This window comes from Neocloeon triangulifer, unplaced genomic scaffold (assembly GCF_031216515.1).
Source record: "Neocloeon triangulifer isolate White Clay Creek 2 clone unplaced genomic scaffold, ASM3121651v1 ptg000022l, whole genome shotgun sequence".
Classification (NCBI taxonomy): domain Eukaryota; kingdom Metazoa; phylum Arthropoda; class Insecta; order Ephemeroptera; family Baetidae; genus Neocloeon; species Neocloeon triangulifer.
Window position 1 is genome coordinate 6,507,366 of NW_026775562.1, and position 26,303 is coordinate 6,533,668.

Genomic DNA, 26,303 nt, shown 5'->3' on the forward strand with positions numbered 1-26,303 from the left:
GCAGAAAAATTCTTTCTTTCTCCTGAATTATAAAAATTAGGCCTAAAAGAGGCAAAATATTTCAACTTTTGTGTTAATTGCAGAGAATTAAAAAGAGTTAGGTACTCAGGTGTGCAATGCAGCAGAGTTTGATTTTCGCCCCCTCTCCCTGGCAGTCGTGGCCTTTGGCAGGAAGAGCTCACCTGAGAGAAGAGCAGCCGCGCAGTCGACTTTTGCCTTTTGTGCTCCTCGCGCACGGCCTCTCTCTCCGCACACAAGATGCTCAGGTGACTCAGGACTTTGTTCTCCAAAGGGAACCACCCTGGCAGCAATGATGGCATTCTAGAGCGGAGAAGAGGCTCGACACCTACACCACACGGTCAGAATAAAAATTTTATTGCAACCAAATTCAAACACATTCATCATATTTCCTTTGTTCGCTCGCAATAATATACTAATTCTGACGAGAGTGCAATTCAAAATTTTCGATTCAATTTGCATATATATGTACCAATTTAAAAGCTCGAATATTTACATATTATAACTTTTTTTAATTTGATAAGAACAACCGGGAATAAATCGTGCAATGCTGGAGAAATTCCGAATATCTTTACAAAATTATGTCACCTCTTCACATTTTGAGAAAATCCACATTGAAAGTTGACTCTAATTGAGCTAATAACATAAGAAATTTGAAATTTTTTTTTTTTTTGAAGTTGGAAAACTGAGGTTAAGCGACTCGTGATGAAGGAACAGTTGGGTCAGTTATGGTATTAAATAATTGAATAAAAAAATGTACCCCCACCACCATCCTGTATTTTTAAATTTTTTCTTTTTACTTAAATTGTACTAAGCCCTTGACAGAACTGGATGAGTGATGCGCCAATGAAAGAATTTGAAGAGTTTCCGAACCGGATTCATATGTGCGGCTGCTGCTTTGACCTTACATAGAAACTGGTCACCGTTTTTAATTTGGAGCATTCCTTAGCGTCAAAAAGTGGACCGATTAAGTATTTATTATACGCCAGGTTTGTTTATTTATTTCGTCCCAGGTACAGAAAGGGAGGGGTTTTAAAACCCTTAGGGATGAGGGATGACACTTCTTGTTGCCTTCACATTCCGATGCCGCAACTTTTATTATATGTGAAACGACCTGCGTGGGGCGAGCAACAATACAAATCGACCTTTTTCAGATCATTCTGTAGTTCCCTCACACATCTGTTGGTGGGAAAAAAAATAATATGATCGATTGTAATTTTTAAAAAAGGGATCATCAAAAGAGGTCATTTGTGCCTTTTTTTCCATATATTTTATACGACTTTTTTTCCTCCCCTTCGAAGGGGTGGTCGGACGTTATTGGGAAACTTAATGGAATGTTGATTAAGGAACGTGTGGCCAGATCTAGATTTGAGAGGCGGGTAATGGAGTGGAGCGTGATGAAAGCGCTGTTGAAAACGACCAGAAACACGAGCTACGCTTATCAACTTTGCTTTTTATGTACTTGTGTGTGAAACAAAAAGAAGAGACGACGCTCTCGCTCGCGCGTGCTCAATAATTTTTCACTCTCCGTTTTATCATTTCTGTTCCGATCAGCTGTCCAATTGTTAGCACAAGATGTTATAAAAGTTATAAATTGTGAGCGATTTCGTCGAATTATTTATTACAAAGCAAAACCTGTAATTTGCCTTCGTAAAGTGAATTTAATTTTTTTTCTCTCTCTCCCCGCAGATGAATCAAATGTGCAAAGTGTGTGGCGAACCCGCGGCCGGATTCCACTTCGGGGCCTTCACTTGCGAGGGATGCAAGGTGAGCAATTAATGAAATCTTTAAATCATTTGCATTTATTTTTTATTTTTCTTCAAACACAACTTTTATTGACTAAAATAATTTATAATCAAAAAAGAACCAAAAGAATCAACTGTTCTATACTTAAAATTGAATTTGAAATGAAATACGTACTCAACTTTTTCACTTTATTTTTGAGCTGGAAAGAAATTGAATATAAAAAACCCAGCCGTCTCTGCTGTCCATATTACACACTAATCACAAAGCAATTGGACGTAGTTTACAATAATAAAACATTTCGCCAGAGGGCTATTATTAATTCAGGTAGTCGCGAGGTGCCGCGCCCTGTTGGATCCTCGACACGCCGCGCGCCGTAACATGCCTCCTAACCAGCCGTTTTTATTATTTTTTATCAATAGACCCGTGCGCTTTGATTTTTATATGTGTCTACAGCACGAGAGCGCCGCGTATAATTAATCCTGGTGTGTTGATTTGATGGGTCCAGTATTCAAAATTCCCAAATAGCAGTTTGCCTCGAGCTATTTAGCAACGTGCAAATTGTCACATGTACAGTTTGGCTAAATTATTTATAATATTTTTATTAAAAATTGGCAACTTTGATCAAGATAAAGTTGATAATTTCAGGAGCTGAATTTGAACTTGAATTTTCTAAAAAAATATCCATCATCTGATTGATTAGATCCCTTAATTCAAAATTCGGAAAAATTTTAAATTAAAATCAGTTATATTTTACACTTTTTTTTTACATAATTTTAATTTAAACTCCAAATTTCAACAAATATAGCTACTCAAAAAATCTGTGCAACGAGTTAATTATTGAGTTTTTATAGATATTTTTTTTCTTCAATCCATGCACAACAAAAAAATTATAAAAAAATTCATGTAATTATCAAATAGATTAAACAGATAATAAAAAAAATCATGCAAATTGGTATTTTAAAACAGTGATTCCTCTAGATTTTTTTAATTTACTTGGGTTCCAGCAATTTTTTTTAAACCAAAATTAGAGGTGACAAAAATTAAGAATTACAAAATTCTTTCTTTTCTCAATTGCTAAAAGAAAATAATAACAGCTGAAATCGAAAGAATCACTATTATGCATTTGAAGAAGTGGGTCGCAAAATTTGAAGCTGCTTTATGGTTACGAGGTGCTCGCGTTGCCACCGAATGAGTTTTCGCTACGATTGGCGCAAGAATAATTGTTGCGACACAGGTTATGCGGTTCACTTTATCATAAATTACTACGGCGTGCGTATTGCGTCGTCGCGCCTTACCTTATGCTGCTCTCTTTATTAAGGTCACCGGAAGTGGTCATTTACCCATGAAGGATTTTCTGCTTATTTCTGCACTCTCTTATCGCGCGTACATATCAAGTGTAAACAATGCAGCAACTGCTGAATTTTTCATTCATTTTCGCCAGAATTTAATTTTTGACGAACCTCCAGACTAAAGTCTTATTCTTATTTTCGCAATCGATATGGCAGGATGTTCGCTCCGAAAGATAAAATGAAGACATTTATTTATTTCGCTGCCTCATTGATTATTTCTCACGGAATCCTTTTATTGCCAATCTGCATCTATGCAAAAGTATCAATTTTATGGCAAAGCAATTGACACCGTTTTGCCACAAAGGAAGCATAAAAATACATTTTAGTGCTTCGGTACTTTATTGCAGCAGTCGATTATTTCTTCATCTGTGAGAAACAACAAAAACTATAGATTTCATTTTGGCAAAACAAAATTAAATCATTCACATCCTCGGAACAAAACGGTAACGAGCCTAAATATCTCTTCCTGTTAATTTTCAGGTTTTAAAGAGAGTCCATAAAATATGAAACTAATTATTTTCCTTAAATGTGGGAGTTTTTACAATAACAACAGTTTCAATTATTATCGACGTTGACAATGAGAAAATGAGAGGATTAAGAAGTGTGAGGCAGCAGAGCCAGCAGCTCGTTTTTATGGAATATTGTTGCAATGTGTTTGTTAAGAAAATTTTGCGAATTGCAGAAATCATGCTCAATTTTTAAAATTTCAATTAATCTGAATTGACTTTTCGCACAGTATGAGTAAATCCACGGAAAAACCGCTTACAAAAAATAAAATTAGGAATTGCGACGTGTTTATTTTAATTGCTTCTTAATTGAATCTGTTTGTTTTTTTTTTAATTTAAAAAAAAAATGCTTCGCTCTCATCAATGCATGCAACTTTATATCATATTTTTCATGCAAATTTAAAAGGCATTGGAACAAAACAGAGTGCACATTATTAATTAATTTGGTCATATATACTGACAAATACATTATATTATATTTATTAACACACAATTTCCCGTTCTTGTACTGGCAAATGCATTGGAATATTATTATTTTTCCCAAATATGTAGGATAAAAAAATGCTTAAATGTTTGGGGATAAATTTGCTCAACTTGATTTCTTTTTTAAATAAATTATTGATGGATCCTATTGGCATATAGCATGTCTTTTTCGCTTTTATTGGACGAACATCGCGGCGTTTAAATCGTTTTTAGGTCAACAAGGCGCTTTTGTATCGGCCGGTGAGCGCAGACCCGTCAAAAGGTCGCTAATTTTGGGCGAAGAGAGAGATACACTTTACTCGCGCTCTGTGTTTTCGATAAAGCACCGGCGAGTGTCTCGCACGAGATCAAACAGTACTGAACCTACTTTTCGGCTCAAACGAGAGAGAGAGAGAGAGAGAGAGAGAAGAGACGAGCTGAACATCTCTCAAAAATTTTCTCCTTTTCGAGTACTAAAAAGGACGCCGCACCTGCTTTTTTTTCTGTGCGCCGGGTGAATTTAGGAGGTCAAAGAACACATTTCGCCACAAGAGCAGGGAATTCGGTGCGGTGCTGGACGGAGACAAAAATGTATGCACGAAATTATATTCTCGCCGCTGAGAAAACAGCAAACACACTTTAAATGTTTCAAATAAATGTATTCCGGTCCATTTAAGGACAGAGCACGCACAATAGAAAAAGAAATAAGAAAGACGAGCACTTCTGGAGAGACCCTAAAGCTGCTTGCTTTTTCATGTGCACGCACACGTACTCGCTGCTCTTTATAAATGTGTAGTAGTAAAAACACGTCATTAAAAGTCTGCCGATTTCAGTCACTTCTGGCTATAATAGGTACTAGACGGACATATTTTCTTTTACGACTGAAAACTCAACGCATAAAATTTAATTTAAAACTTGCACGTCGCCGACAGCCCAAGAGCAAAATGACCTTTTAATTTAATTAGTACATTTTTTCAAATAATGAACAAAATTTTAATTGCGAAATAACGTTTAATTTTTCAATTAAAATTTGGTCCGAATTCAATACTTGATAATTTTGAATTTTCAACAATACATTTTCCCAAAAATACAAAAATTTTAGTTTAACTTTTAAGTATACAATACAGCTATATATAGACCATATAGACTAAAAAAAAATTAATTATTTACAGGGACTTTGAACGGACATATTTGAATTTTCTGGGATGTAATAAATCAATAATAATTCAGATAGTATAAATAAAAATTTGCATTTTGTTACAATAAAATATCTGTTATTAACAGATTGTTATTAGGAGGAAATGCTCGAAATTTGCCTTGAAATTTAATTTAAATCAATTTGTTTTTTTATTTTAGTCCTTTTTCGGCCGTTCCTACAACAACCTATCGAGCATCTCGGAGTGCAAGAACGGCGGTCGGTGTGTGATCAACAAGAAGAATCGCACCTCATGCAAAGCGTGCCGCCTCCGCAAGTGCCTGGAGGTGGGCATGTCGAAGAGCGGCTCGCGCTACGGCCGCCGCTCCAACTGGTTCAAGATCCACTGCCTCCTGCAGGAGCAGGCCTCCGCGGCGGCGGCGGCCGCCTCCCGCCACCAGCAGCACCTTCACTCGCCGTCGCCGCCCCCGACGCTGCTCGACCTGCACGGCCGCCTCCACCAGTCGGAGGCCTCCCGAGAGTCCCGAGCCCCGTCGGCCAGTTCGTCGCCCGAGAGCCTCCAGTCCGACACCAGTACGGAGGCTGCTGACTTCCACCCTTTTCTCCCCTTCCTGCCGCCCCCGCAACCCCTCGTCGCTCATCACCTGGCCGCAGCACTGGCCGCCCATAGGTAAAAATTTATTTTGAAATTGTTCAAAAACTTATTAATATAAAATGGGACTATTTTTTGCTTTTATTGCAAAAATACTTCTTTAAATTAAGACTAGAATGGACCAGATATGATTTTTTTTCTTATTTATGTTGGAGCAATTTTCGTCTTCAAAAAGGAAAGAAAATAATTTATTATTTCCCATAATTTTAGTTTTGGTATTCTGCTCCTGTCATAAATTTTCTTCGTCAAATCATGACACTCGCCAATTTTTAATGTTTGGGTGATAATTTATTTTAATTCTGCTTTAGATCTTTTTTCCCGCCCTTCATGAGGCTGCCTGAGGGTATCAAAAGCGCCAGTCCGTTGCTGCTTAGCAGCGACTTCCGTCCTTCTACAGACTTTTCTGAAGAGGCGATCGACCTTTCTTTGAAGAGAGAAGACTCGTCCCATAACGAAGAAGAGGAGAAAGAAGTGGTGGTTGATGAGGACGAAATTCAGAGCATGGCCAAAGAATCGAGCAAAACGCTGACGCCGCCAGCCACACCGCTAGATCTATCAAGAGTTGAAGCATAAAAAAAAATACTCAATTAACGTTCTTGTCAGCATTGGCCAGTAACTGAAAAATGAAGTGACGTGCTCAGTGACACTTTTTTAATTAGTGCTATTTTATATATGTACAAATATCAGTCAGAACGAGCAAGTGGAAGCACTCTAAAAATTAGATTTAGATCATGTATTTTGTCATGAATTATATTTTTACCACCGCATTAAATCTATGAAATTTCCTTTGATCTAATGAATGAAATTGTGTAAATTATTTCAAAATTTCTATGAAATATGCTAATTAATAAATAAACATGTTTAAATTTAAACTTTCAAATTGCTTAACGTTTGATGTCCTTGATTCTCTCAAAATAAAATTACTTTTCAGTAAAATGGACTTCTTTGCAAAAGCAAGAGTAAAGATGATCTGCAATCAAAACAAGGCTTAAAACAGTGTAAAAAAAAAACACAAAATTGCCTTCAATCAGAAGCAAAGAGGAGCCCAATTTTGCCTTGCCACTACCCATGGTCCTGCAGATGCGCCTCTCTCAGGAGTGAAGTGAAATCACGTCCAAAGCAGGACCAAAGGATCCAAGAAGGCCAGAAAAAGAAGCACTCCTATATTGGACAACTACAGAGAAATAGCTGAAGAAGCTCAAGAAAAAAAATGAATTAGTTTTACATCACTTATTTTATTCTCCTGTTTATTTTATAAGCAAAATTTACAACGTAGCCACATATAATTATAATATATTCTCCTCTCGCTTATATGCACCTATCAAATTGTCCGTCCTGTTAACAAACACTGCTTTCTTCTCGTGCAATTATAATTACATACGCGAGTACAAAAATGAAAATAAATGCCACGCATTACAATTTTAAGCTTTCCAGTTCTCGTATTTGCGGCTGGGCCTGTTTCGTCCCACTCGGACTACGGCAAAAAACAAAGAGAAACAGCCACAGTAAATGAACTTACGATTAAACACAGTTTTAAAATCATTCAATTAATTTTTATACAGTCCTTGTTGTCTTCTGCAATCATAATTCAATCACCGCATTGACTGTAGGAACACACCACTAATCTAGAAAATAGAACTGGTGGAGGTGGAAGCATGGAGAGAACTCAAAACAACTGACACTTCATTCAATCCGCGACGTCTCTTTAAGACACAACCAGAAACAATTGTTCAAATAATTGGAGGGATGGAGGTGAGTGAATCTTTGCTTATTTTCACAAGAAAACTTACGAATTCCTTCTTGCTCTTTCTTCCAGAGGGTAGAGAAGGTGGAAAGGGTTTACACAAAGTAACGACAGATTTATGTGATGACGGGCTTGGAAGGTGGGCGGGTGTTGATTTACGTCGCGTACCTCTTGGTCCACAGTCGAGCGATTCGGTCGTGTTCTTCCCTGTTCTGCAGTAGTTGTGTGGCAATGCTTCCCACAAGAGGATCAGCTGTGAAAAATTGGCAAAATTACATTTCTAATTTTTGCTAAAATTTGAAGGTTATTAAAATGACCGTTTTGGATCAATATAAATTCCCAAGCCTACAAAATAAAATTATGCTGGTTTTTAATTAACTTTTTACTTTTGCATAGTACTTTAAATCTAGAAATTTTGATTACAATAAACTCACAAAAACTTATATAATACTTCTTGAATCAAATTCCTTTTAACTACTAAAATTGCTGACTGTTGTTGTCAATTTAAATTAAATTTAAAGTGATTTAAAGGATAAAGAATTGGATGAAATTATTGTTAAAAATGTAAATTTATATTGTTATTGTCGCGGAAAATTGTCCGATCTTAGGTGGGGCCCCACCCGCCTATCGCATTGAAGCTCCTTCCAAACACATTGTAATGGCAGGATAACTGACAAGGGATGGAATTGCGCAAAACCAGTATTGGTTGACTTTGATAAAAATGGTGCTGTTTGTTTAAATTGAAGCCCGTGGGGCCCAACGCCAATGAAGAAGCTCATTTTGTTGCCCCTATTCTCTTAAGCAGAGTAGCTTGTTTATTTCTAAATTTTTTTAAAATTATTAATTTAAACTTGACTGAATTAAAAAAAAAATAATAATAATAAATTCTTTAGAGTAATTGAAAGAATCTATTACAAACACTCAATGAGGAGTACAGTAAGCACAAAAAATAAATGAAAATTCAATTAGAAAACATAAAAAACTTTCAGCAAAATTGGGTGGTGCCTTGTGCACCACCAAAAAAGGGAACAGACAGTAAAGACTTTGTCCAATCTAAAAAAATTTGAAATAATTATTGCTGCTTTCATAGAGATCTGAATCTTACAAGTTAAATTAGAAAAAAAAAGCAATTTAAGATATAGAAAATGTATCAAACTTAGAAGTCTGTAGAAACTTATTTAAATTCCTGCCTCGAACATTGCAATAGAAAAGTTGAAACCAGAAATAAATGATATAATTGGACCCTGCTTTAAAATTAAGCACCACCAAAAAAAGGAAAGGCCGACTAGATGCCATCATTTGGCCTGACCCTCAAGAATTTTGCAAAATCGTAAAAAATAATTATTTGCAAGTTAGAAAGGTCTACCTGGATTGCAATCAGTCAACAGTGAGCATATTGAGAGAAGCACTTTTGATATGGTGAGGGCAGGTGACCAGTTGTCCTTTAGAATGTCAAGACATATCACTCCTTGACTGTTGATGTTGCAATGGTAAATTCGTGTGCGAAAAGTAACCTGTTGAAATTCAGCATGTTAATAGAAAAATCAGAAGTTTAAAAGTAAGCCATACTTTAGGTGGTTTGAAGGGGTAATCAGGAGTAAAGTGGATGTCGAGGAAAAAAACGCCTCCTTCGTAGACAGAGCCTGGCGGTCCCAAAATTGTTGAGACCCACTCATACAAATTATCACCTTTTGGCCCAGCTGAGCAGTTTGGTGGAGGATCCAAAGTAATCTCAGCCAGTTCCTTCTGAATCCTTTTGAATGTGGAGAAAATTTAAAATTCAGAAATAAAATTGATCCAAAGGAAAATCACCTTTTTGCTGAGGTGCTAAGTGCTTTGGACATTTTAGGGTTGCAGCGAGGAGTTGAGGCAGGTGAAGAAGTGGCACTGGTCTGGCTAGACTCCAAATTGTCTTCCACTGTGTTGTTATTAGAAGTTCCTGCTTCTGTAGACATTTCTAAAAACAAGATCGGAGCAATAAGTATTTATGAATCAATAGTCATGATGGTGAGTGGGCAAACAGTTGGCCAAAGCCTAAGCACAAAACATAACAATTTCTCGCCGTTTGCCCGAATTAAATTTCAAGGATAACCGAGCGATTAATTTCTCTGTTCCGCTTAATAAAAGGGTTGGTTTTGGAAAAGTTATCCCGAAATTCGTGCTTATGTTGACAAACAAGAGCACATCCAGCCTCCATTTTGGTTGGTTTGAGGAACCGTCAATGGGGCCCCTAGTCTCGACGGGTCATCAATCGATGACCAACCAAATTCAGAGGCCGTTCAGCTCAATTTCGGAAATAAAAAGTACCAACTTTAGATTCAAAATTAAGTACAAACAGCGAAAAAGGCTACTAACCTTAGCAAGAATAAAAATACATGAGCGACGCTTCCTTCCGGTGCCTCACAACCGGCATCAAATTTGATTCGTTTCAGCGGCGAATCGGCGATTTTTTTCCGATTTGCCGAGCTTCAGACACCTTTGGCAAGCGTTTCGGCACCTTCCCGGAGAAATCGTCACCCTTTTAATTGGGGAAAAACTTGAATTTACAGCGACGGCAAGGCGAGCAACATCCTACAAGCAACAGAAGTTAAAGGTCCCTGCGCATGGCGACTTGCTTTTGTTTTTGAGCCGCAAAACGGCGCCAATCGCACGTGCCACTCCTTTTCCAAATCCTGGAGATTATGCGTTCGATTCCCACTCCAGGTGGAGTTGGGCTGAAGTTTTTCGGGGGAACCTGAGTGATTTCTCATACTGGGACTGCGAGTGAAGGGTTTTTCTTTGCTGAAGTCGGCCGGGGGCGCAGGATTTCGTGTTGATAAGGGTGAACTTTGCACCCCAAGTTATCCGCCCACTATGCCCAGGCTACGTTTAATACGAAATTCGACGAACTCTTTTTGTTTTTAAGCTGCGTTAAATGATGGCCACTGCTGAAAAAAATTAACAAAAATAATTGAAATGAGCTTGGCAGCATTTAAAACAATAAAATATTTTTAGTTGATACAAAAAAGGACGTGCTGGTCTATCAGTAGTGGCCGTGGCAAAACCAATTTATTGGGTGGTGGAAACATAATATAGTAAATAATTTCATTTATTTTATTTTCAATTTTCCATTAATTTTGTATCACGATGAATTTTCACACATTTTCCAAATATAACAACCAGTATGTATATTGCATCTTTCTATTAGGACATTACATAACCAGTACAATAATGCCTATATCACAAAAACAGTAAACTGCAGTAAACATATCCTTTTATGATTTTGAATGTGATTATTTTTCGAATTCCAGGTAGTCAACCTTTTAATTTCAGCGACTACCTTAATTTATTTATTGCTCTTCAGCTAATTCACATCTAATAAATATATTGTTGTGTGTAAATATTGTGCTCTGATTTCAATAAATCCAGCAGCTCTGCTGATTTTTAAATAAATCTCTCTTATCTAATTAACATTTAGAGAACATTGCGCTTGAACGTTTTGTGTTATAACAGTTTTTAATTATTTCCTTGATCTGGATGCAAGCAGCTGCTGCATGCTAAGTAAACTCTTCTCCAGACTGTTAGCGAATTTCCACGTGCTGGTCGATTCACACGACTTGAAGGCGGACAGGCAGAAAATTATGCTGTCCTTCCGAGGATTGTACGAGGCCCCATAACCGTCATGCACGACTGGACCGTAACCCATGAAACTGTCGCTAACAGTTGACACCTAGAAAATGATTTTAAAATTTGTAATAATTGTAATAATTTGTGAAAATTTTGAAATTTTTACTAATTTTTTTCCTTTATACCTGACTAGTTGAGAGGGAAAAGTGGTTGAGTTTGGAGAAGGCCTTGTCCAAGAAAATCTCCGGCTCCGAGTGCAGATTTTCTTTCGCTGCCTTATTCAATCCCAACAGGTGAATGTCGATTCCCTGGCCCAAAATGTTGTCCACCATTTCCAAGGTCTGCTTTGCCACTGCCTTGTCGTACAACTCCAGACACATCTAAAATTATGAAAATTATTGAAATAAAACTATATTATCAGCTATAATTGTGGTTTTTGTACTTCGGAATGATTGGAGGCTGCTCCCTCAGCCTCTAAGCGGCACATGGCCTCGACCCAAGCCATCGCCTCGAGACTCGCAGACCTGATGCAGTCCACTCTGCCCATTCGGAACCTTCTTGTCCCAGCGCTTTCATAAGTAGCCGTTAGTTTTTGATTAAGCCTGTATTAAAAGTAAAAATAAATTTATCTGAAAATATTTGACACATTTAAACGATCAGAATTTGCAGATTTATTCCGCAGTAGATAATAACATTGAAAATAATCCAAACTCTATAATTGAAAACAAAAAATTTTGATTTATGAAATGGTGCTGAGGACAAATACAGAAATAAGTGCAAAACACATAAAATTTCCAGCATTCGCGTGCTCCATGAACAAGTTTGCTGACCTGAAGTACGCGAGCTGCAGGGCTAGCTGGATATACGCATCCGGGCTAACTTTGCACAATTTGATGCTGTCCTTGCCGTAGCCCAAGAAGCGATATATGTACAAGTCCAAGTCTTGCAGCAAACTGCACAAGGACATTTAGTTGAAAAATTTAAAATTTCTTTAGTGAAATAAGAAACATTTTCTTTCCCACCTTTCTAATTTAGGTTACAAAGGTTTTTTTTAAGCAGTGTTTTACCTGTTGACATTGCTGGCGGCGTTTTGTATGTGCTGGTGGAGTGGTCCGCTGAGCTGCCACTGCAAGGGTTGCGGGGCTGGAATGGACGTCTTTGGGTAGGTGAGCGGCTCTTCAGTTTGCTTCAAAAGCTGCTCGACCAGTTGCACTACGGCCACCCCCTCGGCCGGAGAGTGTTCGTAGCAAAATCCCCACACCCCATCACTGCTCAGCACAAACTGCAAATTAAAAAAAAAGGGAATTTATTATTAATTGAAATTGTGTGAATTATAAAATTTGATTTTATTTATTCATTTCATCAAAATAAAATAAAATTTCATGCAGGTGAAAACTTTCTTAGAAACGTTAACGAGGTGATGAAAATTGAATGATAGTTTAATTTCATTTTACATGTAATTTAATTTGAAGAAATTAAAAAAAAACTTTTTAAACCAAACTAAATGAAGGAAGAACAAAATGCAATTTCAAACCTATAGATTTTGTTTTAACCTGCATAGTTTTGTCGAACCATCTATTGCTGGTATTGAAGGCGCTGCCGCCGCCGTGGATCATTTGATGAGCCATGTTAGTCTCGTCCCTGGCCCCAACCTTATGACCTTTGTAGTTGTCTGTCAGGGCTCGGTAATTGAAGCTGGTCGGCAGTGGATCATCCATGCAGATCAGGGCCAGCGAGCTCTGGATCAGCTCCATGTTGTCGCAGTTCTTGTCACCTTTGATTTGGGAAATATAAAATTAGCAAATAATTCTTGAAATCATTTGGTTTTTAATGCATGGCAAGGAATCCTTGTTCATTTTTGCAGAAAATTTTTTCATTTTAATGCTCGAGGAGGCGTTTATGAAGTGAGAAATTTAGGTCTGCATGATCATTCTGTAATTTTCTTCTCATTATCATTATTTTTTAATTTTTATTTGGGTTTTCGGTTCATAATTGCTTGCTGAAAATAAAAATACAACATATTTATGATTAGGTTTTTGGTTTTGTGTAAAGAAAATAATTAGTAAATAGAATCATACTCATTATTTGAAGTTCTGGAAAATTCTGAAGAGAAAAAAACACATGCGAATCTAATTTATTTTAAGGCCAAATGACTTGAGTTTCCAAATATGGCCAACAATTATTTAAAAATAATTTTAATACATTTATTTTCACTTTTTTTGCTTAATTAAAATCTATTCCAAAAAGATTTACATAAAAAAATTGGCATTGCAATAAATTTCGAGTGGATACCTTTTTCGTAATAAATTATATTTATTTTGAATGTTAAATGAGGCGAATATTACAAAAATGTTGAATTTTACGACAGAATAGAGATTTAAAATTCAAAAATTGAACAATAAAATCAAATTTAAAATGCTTACGTCTGGGTTTGTCACAAATATGCATAATTATCATGTCGTTAAATTGATAAGGGCCAGTAGAACAATGGATTTGCGTAGATTACCTTGAGAATAGTCGCCTAGTCGGCTCGATTTCGTTTTAAAACTATTTCAATCATCTCTTTTCGCGCAAACGCGCGCAATTCACGCGGTTCATTTGGCGCGCCAACCTCGGCCTTGAGGAAATTTTGTTACTTTCTCCTCCCTCCCCACGCACCCTCGTCGCTCGCAGGCGACGTTTTCCTCCGCGAGAGACGTTTCAACCTGTCTCGACTCGTCGCAACTCGGTCCGCGCCACCTTCTTCCAGTGAGTTCGCGTCAAGCTGCGGCGAGCGCAGCGCGCGCCTTTCGGTTTCGGTCCCGGATTTCGCGAATTTCGGCGCCAAAATCGCGAATTTTGCAGTTTTCGAGTGCGCGGAAGGTGAATTTGTGCATCGGACGACGTGAAGTGTGAAAGTGCGTCGGATTTCGAGATGAAGAAGACGCAGAAGGCCGGTTACGAGGGGGATTCCGTGAGGACCGTGAGCAGAGCAGGTCGACCCGAGGCCAGGACCAGGTTCAGGACGTTCTAAAGGTAGGTGGACACCACCTTTTCACCCTATCCAACCCCCAAACCATTTTTAACCTTTTTTCCCCAAAAAAGTACGAAAATCACTGCCGGTATTTCACGAGTTGCGTAATTTTGGATACTTTGATGATGGAATTCTGGCGCTAAAATGATTTTATTCTTGATTTATCTTCAAATTATGCATTAATTTAAATTTAAATACTCTATTCGATCTAATTACATCCATATAAATGAAAAATATTTGAATTAGGTAAATTAATTACGCTAAATTTGAATTCTTTGACGTCACGTGACAGCCACCGATGACGCGATTTTGTCGTCGACATGGAAATCTTGTCGACAAATCGGCCTACGCAGTTTCCTATTAATTATTTATGTATGAATTTATTATCCATTCAATAATTGTGTATTATCTTCGAAAAACGACGGAATTTTAATTAAGTAGTTTAAATGTAAAATTTAATTTCATTACGATTAGCCAAAATTAGAAGATTTAAATCTCACTCTGGGCAAGAAGCTCCCGGACCTGGGCCCAAGTGTCCCTTCTGTCGGTCGTGAGAAGCCCGACGGCCGGCTGAAGGCCATTCATCGAGCTGCGGGCCGTCGCGTCCTTGACGATGCCCTGCACGGCCGCAGCAATCAAATCTTCACCCACGGCGCATCCGTCTTTCTTCAGGAAAATAACGTAGAACTGAAAATTTTCCAATGGAAATTATCTTATTTTTCATTCTATGAACAACAGTACGTAAATTTTAAATTAAAATTCGAACAGAAAATAAATATTGCTGCTACAAAAATTTTATCTGATAGGAAATGATCTTATTTTTAAAGTGCTCATCAGAGATAATAATATATAGTTTTCAAGTACAGCAAGGAATTTTTCACCTAATTTGGATAGTATTTTAATCAAAAGCGCCTCAGGATTAATGTACATTTCAGGTTTAAAGTTGACCAAAAATTAACTCTGATAGTTTTTCGACATATTTTGCATTTAATCGTTTACAAATAGGCTTTTATTTTTAAACTATTATTAATAATGGATTGTTTGTCCAATTCTTGGACTCTGGGAAAAATATTATTTTTTAATTTAGATGAAGCACAAAATAGATGAATAAATTTGGAAAATTCTTTTAACTTTTTTTTTCAAATAGAAAAAAATTAATGAAATGTGTGGTTATAAAAATATTATTCTGTTTTAATTTTTTAACATAAATCTAAATTTAAATAATTGTATGAGTTTATAATAACTATTTTAATTTTTTTTTTAAATTATATGATTGAATGTGATTGTAAAAGTTTTTCGATTAAGACTATTCATATTGGATCGCTAAGTTAACCAACCTGATTTTTGCAAGCTACGATGATGTGCTCCTGGCTGCGTGGGGAGCACGGCTCCGTGATGAGCATGTCCCTGGGGACCGAGGGCACCCGGCACGTGGTCAGCAGACGGTAGAACTGCGTCATGCACAGCGGCTGGCCCTTCTCGCGGCTCGTCGCCCTCTCTTGGGCAATTCCTCCGCTGAAATTAATTCAATCGTGAAAAATTTATTTACAAAAATTGAGTAATTCTGACTGGTCGAGGACTTCCTTGTGCTTGAGGAGTCCGGTGGCGAGCCGGGCGGCGAGCGCGCACTGTTCGGCTAAGGTCATCGGACTGCGAGGCGGCAGCACCATTCCGGGGTTGGAGTTGACCGGAAGGGCCAACGTGTTGCCCAGGTACATGTCGTTCAGCCACCACTCGTACGCCTGAATAATGGGAGAAATCATTAATTTTCATGTTAAATATTGATTATAGCAAATTCCAAATTTTACAGGCTAAATATTTTTCTAATTTAGTGAAGTTTATGATTTTTATTTGAAAAAATTTAAAAGATTTATAAATTATTGATAACATAATAAGGCAAAAACAACATCCATGATCTTATTGGTTGTTGAAACTGTTAACTCAATATTAAGAAATTTAGAAGGATAGAAAGAATTTTCAAATTTAAATTTAAAATGCACTAAATAAATAAATACTAAGTGGTTGAAATTTATTTAATGGAATGATTAACAAATCATTTCTGGCAGAATCTGAATTTTCCATTAGAAGTTTGGTTTTAATTTTTTTAGAAATTAATAAAAAATTACTTATTGAATCAAATTGAATTTCCAATTTCACGTTATTTAAATTAATTTATTTTGAGCCATCCACAATTCTGCACTATTTTAGTTTCTCATTAGATTTATTTTAAAATTTGAAAGATTATTGTATAGCAAAGGAGGATTTTTTCAACTCTGAAGTGTCCGTCTCGCGCGCAATGAAGTGCCCCTCTGAAGTTAATTGATGGAAATGAAGCGGCCCATTTGCGCGATTAGGCCAATTGGTGGGTGGGCTGTCCTTTAGGCAGCCGCGTCTGGGTGTTTTTCGGAGCCGGGCAGGTTGCCTGCCTGCTTTAGGCGGGCTTAGGGCGGCGACCGAGGGCGGGTGGCGCTGATCATTGGTCGGGCGCCGGCGCCTCCGACACGTTCTCCGCCGCGGAGATTTTACTCCCTCGCTCTGTGTCCTGGTTTGCACGATCAATCGGCCCACACACCCACGCAAACGGGCACAAACCGGCGAATTTTATTCGCCCAATCGATTTCGTGCCTAATTTTATATTCACCCCATTGTTCCTGCCCACCAACACCGAATTAGAATTGTTGAATGGGGCGCACCTTTTGTGCACACGGACACTGTTTACGTAAATTGTCTGAATTTTTAATTTCGCCTTTTTTTGCTGCGTGGCGGAAAATGATTTTAATTTCACCGGATTTATATCAAAAATTTATTTAATGTGAAATAAATTTTTTAATTTTATTTTGAAACCATTCAACTGGAAAATTCTTACCTAATTTTATCCATTTATTTTCTGTCTAATTTACCAGATTGAATTAAATAAAAGGCAATAAGGAGTGTCGGGGTAAACTCGGCACTTCTTCCAGCGGCAGGTGAGAGTTTGTGAAGAAATGTTTTCAAGATTTTGAGAAATGTTATGAATTCAAAATTTATCAGAAATCAGAATAGGGGTTGAATTTTTCTAACGCCCGGTTTTTTTAGTGGTTTTTAACACCCCATTTAAAACAATCTCTTGCAGGTCAAACTGTAAAAATTCCATTTTTGATGAATATTAAAAAGTTATTTTATACAAAACAAATTTCAATCAAATAATTCAAATTTAACATTATTTATATTAAAATAGTCCATTTGAAATTTATATAATTTAGGACCGTCTTGCCTATTTCTTTTTTACAATTTGTATTGTAACTTGATCAAAATACAACACGAGATAATGGCATGAATAAATGTTCAAAACTCTAAACTTATTTTTATGTATTATGTTGGCTAGATTTTATTTGTTATGGTTTCTGTATGCCTTATTATTAGTTTAGCTAAAACATTGAATTTTAAATCAGAGATTAATTTTTGCCAAGGGTTCTTTTGCAATTACATAAAATCTGTTCTGTTAATTTTGATCAATATTAAATTTTATAACAAATTTTGACTATCGACCAACCAACTTAATAATTCAAAAGAGTTGCAAATCTATTACTTTACTCATAGTTAACTCCTTATTATAATGAGCAAAATGAAGAATGAGAATAACGCTTTAAAGTTAATAGTAACTTTTTATCATAATTGTAGATATCCGAAAATAAAGAAAATTAAATAATATTTTCGGCCCAGAAAATGACAGAAAGACTGTCAAATGATTCTGAGAACCTGATTTTTGTATATAATTAAATGATCAAATTTTGATATTACTAGAGGAATTATGTAACACTTTGAGAAGTTTCTAGTGAAGCAGAATAATTTTTGAAAATCGTTATATACTCATAAAAAAAATAATTTACCCAGTTGTCATGGTTTTGGTGCCGCTCCAGCAGCAGCTTTTGAAGTCGAGGCGCCTCGTTGTTCTGGAAGCTTAGCACACATCGCCTGGTCTTATCGTAGTCGGCGTCCTTCAAGATGACCCTGGCAAACTGCAGGTACTTTGTCAGGGTCTGCTCCACGTTCGGCACGGGCAATTTCGGCAAATCGGCGCCCTGAGTGAGTGCCAAAAAGTAGACGTTAAAAGATGGAAACATAAAAATTAATCATTATTTGAAAGAGATGAAATTGAAACATGCAAATTTTAGCTCCAATATTATTTGAAAATGAAAACGTTGAATTATTTTACAAACTTAATAAAGCACGCACAGTCAATAAAGCGATCGGCATAATTGTTCCTCTGATTGAAAGAAGCGCCAAGTGACCTACTTATCACCGATTCACTAATGAATGCCAAAACTTTTGCTTCACGTTTTCGATTATCTTTTGCAATCTTTATTAACATTTTAATGTATACAATTAAATGAAAGTTTTATTTAAATTTTGAATTTTCAATGAAATATAAAAAGTTGAAAAGGTCGCCTTCAGGCCATATTTAATTCATACACTGGATGATAATTATGAATGAATTAACGCAGGGCAATGGGAAGCCGCAATCGCTATTCGTGACGGCGACAAACTACCTCTTCAAACGCGACGAAATAATTAATATTTCAGCGCGATACGAGGGGAGGGGGAGGAGAAAGCGGGGGCTGAAGAGCATCTGCCGGCGCCGCGTGCTCTTTCTCTGCCGCACTCTAATTGCGTAATGCCATCAATTGGTGCGACCAAACAAAGCGTGAAGAGTGGTAGAACGTAGATAAAATTCCAATTTTATTGTTTTCGTTTGCATCAAAAACTTATTGGTATCATCTCGAGAAGTAATTATAAAAAATTTTAATTTAAAATTTTTCGCTGCAAAAATTTAATTGAATTCAAAAATTGAAATACAAATATGTTACCAGTTTACAGTTTTTAAAATGATACGAAAATATTAAAGGGAAGTCATTATCAGATTTGTTGATAAAGTTATTAAAATTTCGCGATTCAGAAAAATTATTTCCGAAATTTGTGTCAAATTGATGAAAGAAATAATGCATAATAGATTTATTAATTATAACTCTTACATCGTGACGGAACCTGTAATTCAAATAAATATCAATAATAATAATTGAGTTATCAAAATTAAAAATCAAAATTTTTTCTAATAATTGGTAATTAAAGTTTTGACTTTCATATTATAATTTTTTTTTTTTTTTTTTTTTTTTTTTTTTTTTTTTTTTAGGGTCAGGCCAAGACAAAGTCTTGTCGGCCTGTGCCCTTTATTGGTGGTACAGAAGGCACCACCCAATTAATTGAATTGTCTCATTAATGCCGGCTAGAGATTTGCGAGATTATGAAAAAATAAATTGTGAATGAGACCCCAGGTAGGTCGTAAATTCAAGCAGGAGCATGTGTGAATGTTTTATTTTTGGCTAAGCCTGGCTTGATCGATTTTCCAGCGTTGCCCTCTGACGTCAGTGGGCATCAAAGTATTGATCGCGGTGCCCTTGCCGGCTGCACGCCAGCGCCTCTGCAAGTGACCTGGCCAAGCTCGCACCCCTCAGTCACAAGCGAGAGAGCGTTTTCCCTCTAGCTGTGCAGGCGACGAGCCGATCCAAGGGATGCCAGCGAGATAAGCTTGCACACGAAAACTCTCTCGAGCCGCATACGGAATAAAAAAAAAGCACCGCGCCGAGAAGAAGTGGAAAATACGAGAAAGAAAACCTGACACGCGAAGACTCGCTCAATTTCTCTTAGGGAAAACCCAGCAGAAATGAAATTATACTTACGTGACCCAAAATATTTTTGAAATATTTTTTATTTATTTAAAATAAAATAATAAACTAAACTATTTAAATCTTAATTAATAAACATTCAAAATATTTTGTTAAGGTTAAAAGTTTTGACAAAGTTTCAATTGAAAAATTTAGTAGAGTTAAAGACCAGAATTTAGACATTATTTAATGTCATTAAAAAATATTTGGGCATGTTCATGTGATTATTAGGATAATAAAATAAAATTATAGAATAAAACACAAATTAGAAGAAAATAGGATTTTGAGACAATTACCTCTGCAAAGACGCCGGTGCCTTCGTTTGATGAAAAGGCAGAATTTTCCTTTCCAGGTGCCGTGGCGAAGAGCCTTTTTGGTAAACTCCATATTGCATCCTTCCATCCTGAATGAAAGATTCAATTTCGTTTTTTTTTTACTATTATTATTTTACTTTCAAATGAAACAATGCTGAACAATTTTCGTTTTTTCCTCTCGTTTATTTACATTTACATTTTATGCAACTTTCCACCGAACCCTCCATCAATGTAAATTTAAATTCGGCATTCGCCTCACGCCCGTCACTTTTCTGCCTCGTAATCGAATTTTCTCTAATCGCCCAGATACACAATCTGTTTATTGCTTTCGTGTGGTTTATTCCTTTTCTCTAAAAACTAAATCGCAAATAATCAATTTTGACGGGATATTGATCGGTTTATTTACACATGAATCGAACACAAATTAACTTGGAATTTTAATATTATTATAAAAGAAGAGAAAATGTTTGTATAACTCACTCTTGTTTAACAGTAACAGTTTAACCTCACTGCGCACTGAGCAATTTTCTTTCTCTTCACACTCCGGCTCAATCAGCATCCTTTTTTTTAAGCATTTTTCCACTTTTATTTTTTTTAACGCTTCGTTTATACACACAGCAATTTGACTTTCTACAAATGATATCGATACACAGTTTAGTGATTTTCTTACTGTTCTCAGATACAGTGCGTTTAGACATGTAGATTAGGAGAGAGTATACACAGTGGCAAAGACATTCTCGAAATTATTACGAAAGTCTCAACATCACATCGACGGCTAGGATTTGAAATTATGAAAATGCTTTTGCCAGCTTATTTTTAATTTACATACGGGCTCATTAACATTAAAACGCACATCCACTCGAATGAAAAATTAAATTTGGGGAAAAAAATCCCGCAAGCATTCAAAAGGCAGCGTTTTCATGCACACCGGTCTATAATTATTGATGCGTAATTCGTTAACAGTGCGGTTTCGTTTCACATTTGTTCCTTAATTCCTCTCAAACACGCTGCATTTTAATTAATTTTATTTTCATTCGAACACTTTGATTAATTTACAACTTTATCTGACATTTTTGCGAGTATGGTTATTATAACGTTTTTACTTTTTTTAACACTTTCTTACCTCTGAAGTTATTTATCAAACTCTCGCAAGTTTGGTCATCGAAATTGATTATATCTTTTGTGTTCTTCCTATTCCTACCACTTAATTTACAGTCTCTAGTATGTTTCGCAATTTTCCACGAGAGAAGTTTACATGTGCGACTCTTTACAACTACATTTCGCGTCCACTGAAGTGGATGCTTGATATGTTTATGATCTTGGTTGATTCACCGCGACGGTTTTGAAACCGAAGACAATCATATTTAATTCTAACTGGCATTATTTTTCGCACTGAACGAACACCATTTGAATTCACCATCAAACTATGCCAGATATAGTTATCACAGAATTATAACAATTGAAAATATACATATTATATGCTTGTTCGTAGATCGTTCAGTATTTCATTCAACGTCTTCTATATAGATATGTGTTTTACGTAACTGGCGCGAGTCCGCTATATAGATGCGACCCGCTAATTCTGCGCAACAATCAATTAATAATTGAAACAGAATTTTTCCAGTAGGCCAACAAAACAAATTAATTTAAGTAGTTTGCTAGTTCCCAAAATCTATTTATAACTAAAAATCTCAAATTTGTAAATTTAACGCATTAATTTAAATTACTACTAAAATCCTCAAGGGGAAAAAATAATAATAATAATTCATATGCTCATTTGGAATAATATTTTATAATATTGTTATACTTGAAATAAGTGAAAAGTTATTAAACAATTAGAATTATCAAGCTTCTTTAATCTCTAGCAAAGGTGATAAACAATTTTTGGAAATTTTAAATTCCTTATTAGAGCACTGCTCTTATTCAATGGCAGTGCTGAATATATGATATATAATATTTCATTCAATTCGGTTAAATATTATTATATATATTTTATCAACTTTTCTAATTTGCTCTTTAAAATCAGTTCATTTCGTGAAACAATAGTATAATTATTTTCCATATCAGTGGGACACTTGCGTGTACATAATGACTTATGAAATCACACCCATACGTTCAGACGCAAGATAGAAACACAAAGTAAAAATTTTGATGAAAAAATTCTGGAAACAACCATATTTTAATTAGGAGTTAGGAGATTTAATAGTTGAAACCCTGTCTGAATGGGTTTTTGTTGGCCGACTCCAATGCCGGCGGTTCACTTACCGCGGCGCTGCGGAAGGGATTCGTGTCCCTTGAGGGCTGCGGGGGCTGCACTGGAGGCGGCGGTCGTTGCTGGTACTGCGGTTGCGGAGGAAGCGGCTGTTGGTAGCCCTGCTGTTGGTGCTGGTAAGAGTCGTAGTCAACGTTCGTCTCCTGGTAGCGAGGGTATTCGGCGGTGTGGTTGGAGGTGAGATCTGGAGCGACCTCGACTGCGCTTTCCTGCATCGCGTACGTCTGGTACTTTTTGTCTGGCGGGTCGGCCATCAAGATGTTGGCCTCGTTGGGGAACGGTTTGAAGTCGTAGATGTTCTTGAGGTAGAGAAGCACCGGCGCGTACAGCAGATTGGCGAACGCTATACCGAAATTGAGCGCCGTGAAACCGATGGCCTCGACCACGCTGCCGGCGATGATGGGCCCGACGGCGTAGGCCAGCGAGTACGAGATGTCGGCGATGGCGTAGATGCTTCCGTAGACCGAGACGTAACGCACGTCGACCAGGTAGCCCAAGGTTGGCAGCAGAGCTGTATCGATGAGGGCGATGCCGAAGCAGATACCGCAAATCGGGATCATCAGCATGATATATGAGGTGCTGAACGGGATAATGAAGCAGCACAGGCCCTCCATGACCAGCCCGATGGCGGCCATCAGCCACTGGTGTTGCGGGTACTGTCGCGCCATCTTGACGGTGATTATGACGCCGATGACGTGTGGGAAGAAAGCCGGAAGCCAGATCATGCCGATCTTCCAGTTTTCTTGAGTCATGTTGTCCTCCATCCACAAGGAGATGGTGGGTTCCAAGAAGGCCAAGGCCACGTTGGACATCATGAGGGCGCCTGCGCAGACGGCGATGTACGGGTCGATGAAGAGCCGCCAGATGGGGATGGTGGGACCCGTCCGCTCCCTCTGGCTGTCCTTGATCTGCTCCTTGATGGGTTTCATGACCAGCAAGAGGCCTAAGCCGTCGGCCAGCGAGACGAAGGCCAGAATGAGGAAGGGCATCTCCTTGCCCGCAAACTGGTACAACGCGCCGCCGAAGGGAGGCGCCACTAGGCAACCGAAGGAGATGAACGCGAGTGCTATGCCCAGGGCCTTGGAGCGTTCGGCCTCCTCGGTGAAGCGGTCGGCGATCATGGCAAGGCCAGCAGTGTCGGCAAACGCCGAGCCCACGCCCTGCAGACTGCGGGCGAAGAAGAGGACCCCGTAGCTTCGGCCGCACGCGAACACGGCCGTGCTCAGGAACATTATGGTCAGACCGATCATCATGGGGATGTCGTAGCCGATCCTGTCGATCAGGGCCCCCGAAAAAGGGTTCACCATCAGCTGGACGATGGCCTTGGACGCGAACAGGATGCCAGTCGCCTGGTCTTGGCCCTCGTGCCCATGCCCTGGAACGAGAGTGCCATTCTTGTCTAAAACCGGGGGCGGCGTCCCGAAAGCGCCCGTGTACCGCAGGTAGTCCGGGATGATGGGCACGATGACCATGTAGAGCATGTTGTCCAGCAGCAAGGCGATGGACACAATCACCAGGATGATTCTTCGCTGGTTTTTCGGCTCCCGAATCTTGGCCCACGCCACCTCCTTGAACTCATTCCACTCCATGTTTATGAAAGGGATCTGCCGCGCCATTTTGCTCGCGAGTCGGTCCTGAGGTGAGCTAACTCTAATTCACTTTATTTCTTCCCCCTCCGCGCGGCCTGGCTTAAAAACTTCTCAGGCACCTTCGAACAGACAGAAAAAAACATAATTAGCCTAATGAGATCATAATTCTAATTAGAGGGATTGCTGCACGTTCAGGACAGACTCGCGAACACTTTACCAACTCCTTCGTGGGGATTGCAAATTCAAGTAAAGGTGGAGGAGTTGAAGTCTCCTGAATTTTTAATGCAACCATCGACCGCTTCACAACCCCTCCAATGTTATATAATGATATAATTTTTTTCGAGAAGATATTGAGGAAAAAACGAAATTTGAGAAGAGGTTTTGTCAGGGCTCACCTGTGTCAGGCAAAGTGGAAGGCAGGCGATTGGAGATGAAGCTGCGCAGGTTGGAGGCCGTAGCGGCGGTGCTGTTGCCGAACTTGTCGGTTAGATACGCCAGCGAGCTGGAGTGTGAGGCGCCATCAGTGCCCCTTTGCTCTTCCGAGTCTGCCGTCTTAAGGGTTACGAATTTCCAGTCGCTGAACGTTTCTTCTCTCTGTGCGCGCTTTGGAGGCCTGCCTGCAGCCTGCTCGCGATGCTGCCAGCGCTCGACTTGGTCTCGGCTCGTCCTGCCTGCCCGACCAGTGCCCTCGGTGCCGCACGCACGCGCCCTCTCGTCCAGGTGTGCCGGCGCCGATGAGAAGATATTTTCACGTTTTTCTTTTTTTAAAAAATTATGTGGGGGTATAATGAAAAGAAGCATATTAATACAAAGGGTTCGATCTTAAGACTTGCTTGATAAAAAGGGGTAGGAGAGGCGAAGAACTGCAATGAACGGCAATTGACTTGTACGCGGCGCTCTCACTCCATGGTGCTCTCCATTCACGTAGGTTCAGAATGGGGATTTGAATTTTTGCTCTTATTCCATTTGTAGCGTACAACTTACTCAGAAGAAATTTAAAATTTAAATTTATTTAAATATTAAAATAATTTCAATCGTTTCTTACAATTCTTTATTTAATAATTGAACAAATGATTCGGCGTAAAAAAAATCATTAATTTTTCTTTAACAATTTTAACAGCCAAATTTTTAGTAAAATATTTGTCTCATAATAATTTTTATTTTCATTTTTCTACCTCCAAATTTTTATTTCCAACGAATTTTTGTCTTAAGAAATGCAGCCAATCAAAACTTTTTTACTCTTGTCAATCCCCTACAGCTTATTTTATTTCCAACAGCGCTTGCATGTGTCTCTATTTGCAAGCCCGTTTAAGCAACGCAAACGGCTGTGGTTGATTTGTATGTTCAGCGTAATTCGGCGGCTTTTCTCTCCTCTCTGCAGCGTGCTGGAATGGTATATACGAGGGGTGCGAGAGGGATGCTGACTGGGAACGGGCACACGAGGGAGCATCGCACACGCGCCGTGCGGTCGCGCTGACTTGGGCATCGTCTCCGCCGGGTCAAATATTGAATTTTCTGACTGGCAAACCTCCTCTAGCTGCCGGTTGTGCCCACCGCCGAGCGCAAAATCGATCTCGCCGCTTTACGAGAAGGAGGAAGGAACTGCTGACTGATGAGCCTGGCCGCGATCTCGTGTGAATTGGGCAAAGGAAAATAAAACTTGTTACTCAATCCAATATTCACGCCACACCTGCTCTAAGGCATTCAACTTCAAATTTAAAAGCGTATTAGGAATTTAACAAATAAAATTTATTATTAATGTGTACTTAAACATATTTGCATTTTTTCTGAAATTATGTTTTATTCATCAAGAGAGAAAATGACATTAACTTTAATTCCTCAATTGTTAAAGAAATGTCAATTTTTTGCCATTGCCTTAAATCCTCCTTCAGCCCAGGTTTTTAATGACACTTCAAAAGTTAAAATACACAGCATATTTGCTTTCATAAATAATAAAAATAGTAGAAATTTTTATTTAAAAAAATTGTTGAATAATATTCTAACAATGAGTGTAAATTATATTAATGTATGTAGTATTTCACAATAATTTATACGAAAAAAAAAAACAAATTTAAGAAATCTTGCAATTTGAACTTATTCATCCCACATTTTTTTAGCATTTTAATTAAATTATTGGGTCCAGCGTCAGTTTTTTCCGGGCTAAAGTCAATTAT

At 38.0% G+C, this 26,303-nt stretch overlaps 3 protein-coding genes across 5 annotated transcripts; 1 reads left to right on the plus strand and 2 right to left on the minus strand.

The window, feature by feature from the left end:
- Positions 1-91: 91 nt before the first annotated feature.
- Positions 92-6,779, plus strand: LOC132204504 (zygotic gap protein knirps-like). Its single transcript, XM_059633041.1, has 4 exons — positions 92-358; positions 1,708-1,785; positions 5,438-5,907; positions 6,198-6,779. The coding sequence occupies exons 2-4, from the start codon at positions 1,708-1,710 to the stop codon at positions 6,460-6,462; spliced, it is 813 nt and encodes a 270-aa protein (XP_059489024.1). The 5' UTR covers positions 92-358; the 3' UTR covers positions 6,463-6,779.
- A 325-nt stretch (positions 6,780-7,104) lies between these two features.
- On the minus strand, positions 7,105-10,231 carry LOC132204247 (ubiquitin-conjugating enzyme E2-24 kDa-like). The gene is made up of 5 exons (XM_059632627.1): positions 9,989-10,231; positions 9,446-9,590; positions 9,203-9,386; positions 9,000-9,147; positions 7,105-7,886 (listed from the first exon to the last, which is right to left on the minus strand). The coding sequence occupies exons 2-5, from the start codon at positions 9,586-9,588 to the stop codon at positions 7,789-7,791; spliced, it is 573 nt and encodes a 190-aa protein (XP_059488610.1). The 5' UTR covers positions 9,589-9,590; positions 9,989-10,231; the 3' UTR covers positions 7,105-7,788.
- A 488-nt stretch (positions 10,232-10,719) lies between these two features.
- LOC132204812 (vesicular acetylcholine transporter) lies at positions 10,720-24,767 on the minus strand. Of its 3 annotated transcripts, XM_059633599.1 has the most exons (12): positions 24,525-24,767; positions 20,251-20,357; positions 18,122-18,313; positions 15,822-15,994; positions 15,590-15,767; positions 14,753-14,939; positions 12,793-13,013; positions 12,307-12,521; positions 12,070-12,192; positions 11,682-11,841; positions 11,425-11,619; positions 10,720-11,342 (listed from the first exon to the last, which is right to left on the minus strand). In XM_059633599.1, the coding sequence occupies exons 4-12, from the start codon at positions 15,968-15,970 to the stop codon at positions 11,133-11,135; spliced, it is 1,638 nt and encodes a 545-aa protein (XP_059489582.1). In that variant the 5' UTR covers positions 15,971-15,994; positions 18,122-18,313; positions 20,251-20,357; positions 24,525-24,767; the 3' UTR covers positions 10,720-11,132. The 3 variants fall into 3 exon arrangements, with proteins under 3 accessions (XP_059489582.1, XP_059489583.1, XP_059489581.1); XM_059633600.1 differs by lacking the exons at positions 12,070-12,192; positions 20,251-20,357; positions 24,525-24,767 and having other exon boundaries at positions 18,122-18,257; XM_059633598.1 differs by lacking the exons at positions 10,720-11,342; positions 11,425-11,619; positions 11,682-11,841; ... (6 more) ...; positions 18,122-18,313; positions 20,251-20,357 and adding an exon at positions 20,451-24,248 and having other exon boundaries at positions 24,525-24,664.
- Between the last annotated feature and the right edge of the window lie 1,536 nt (positions 24,768-26,303).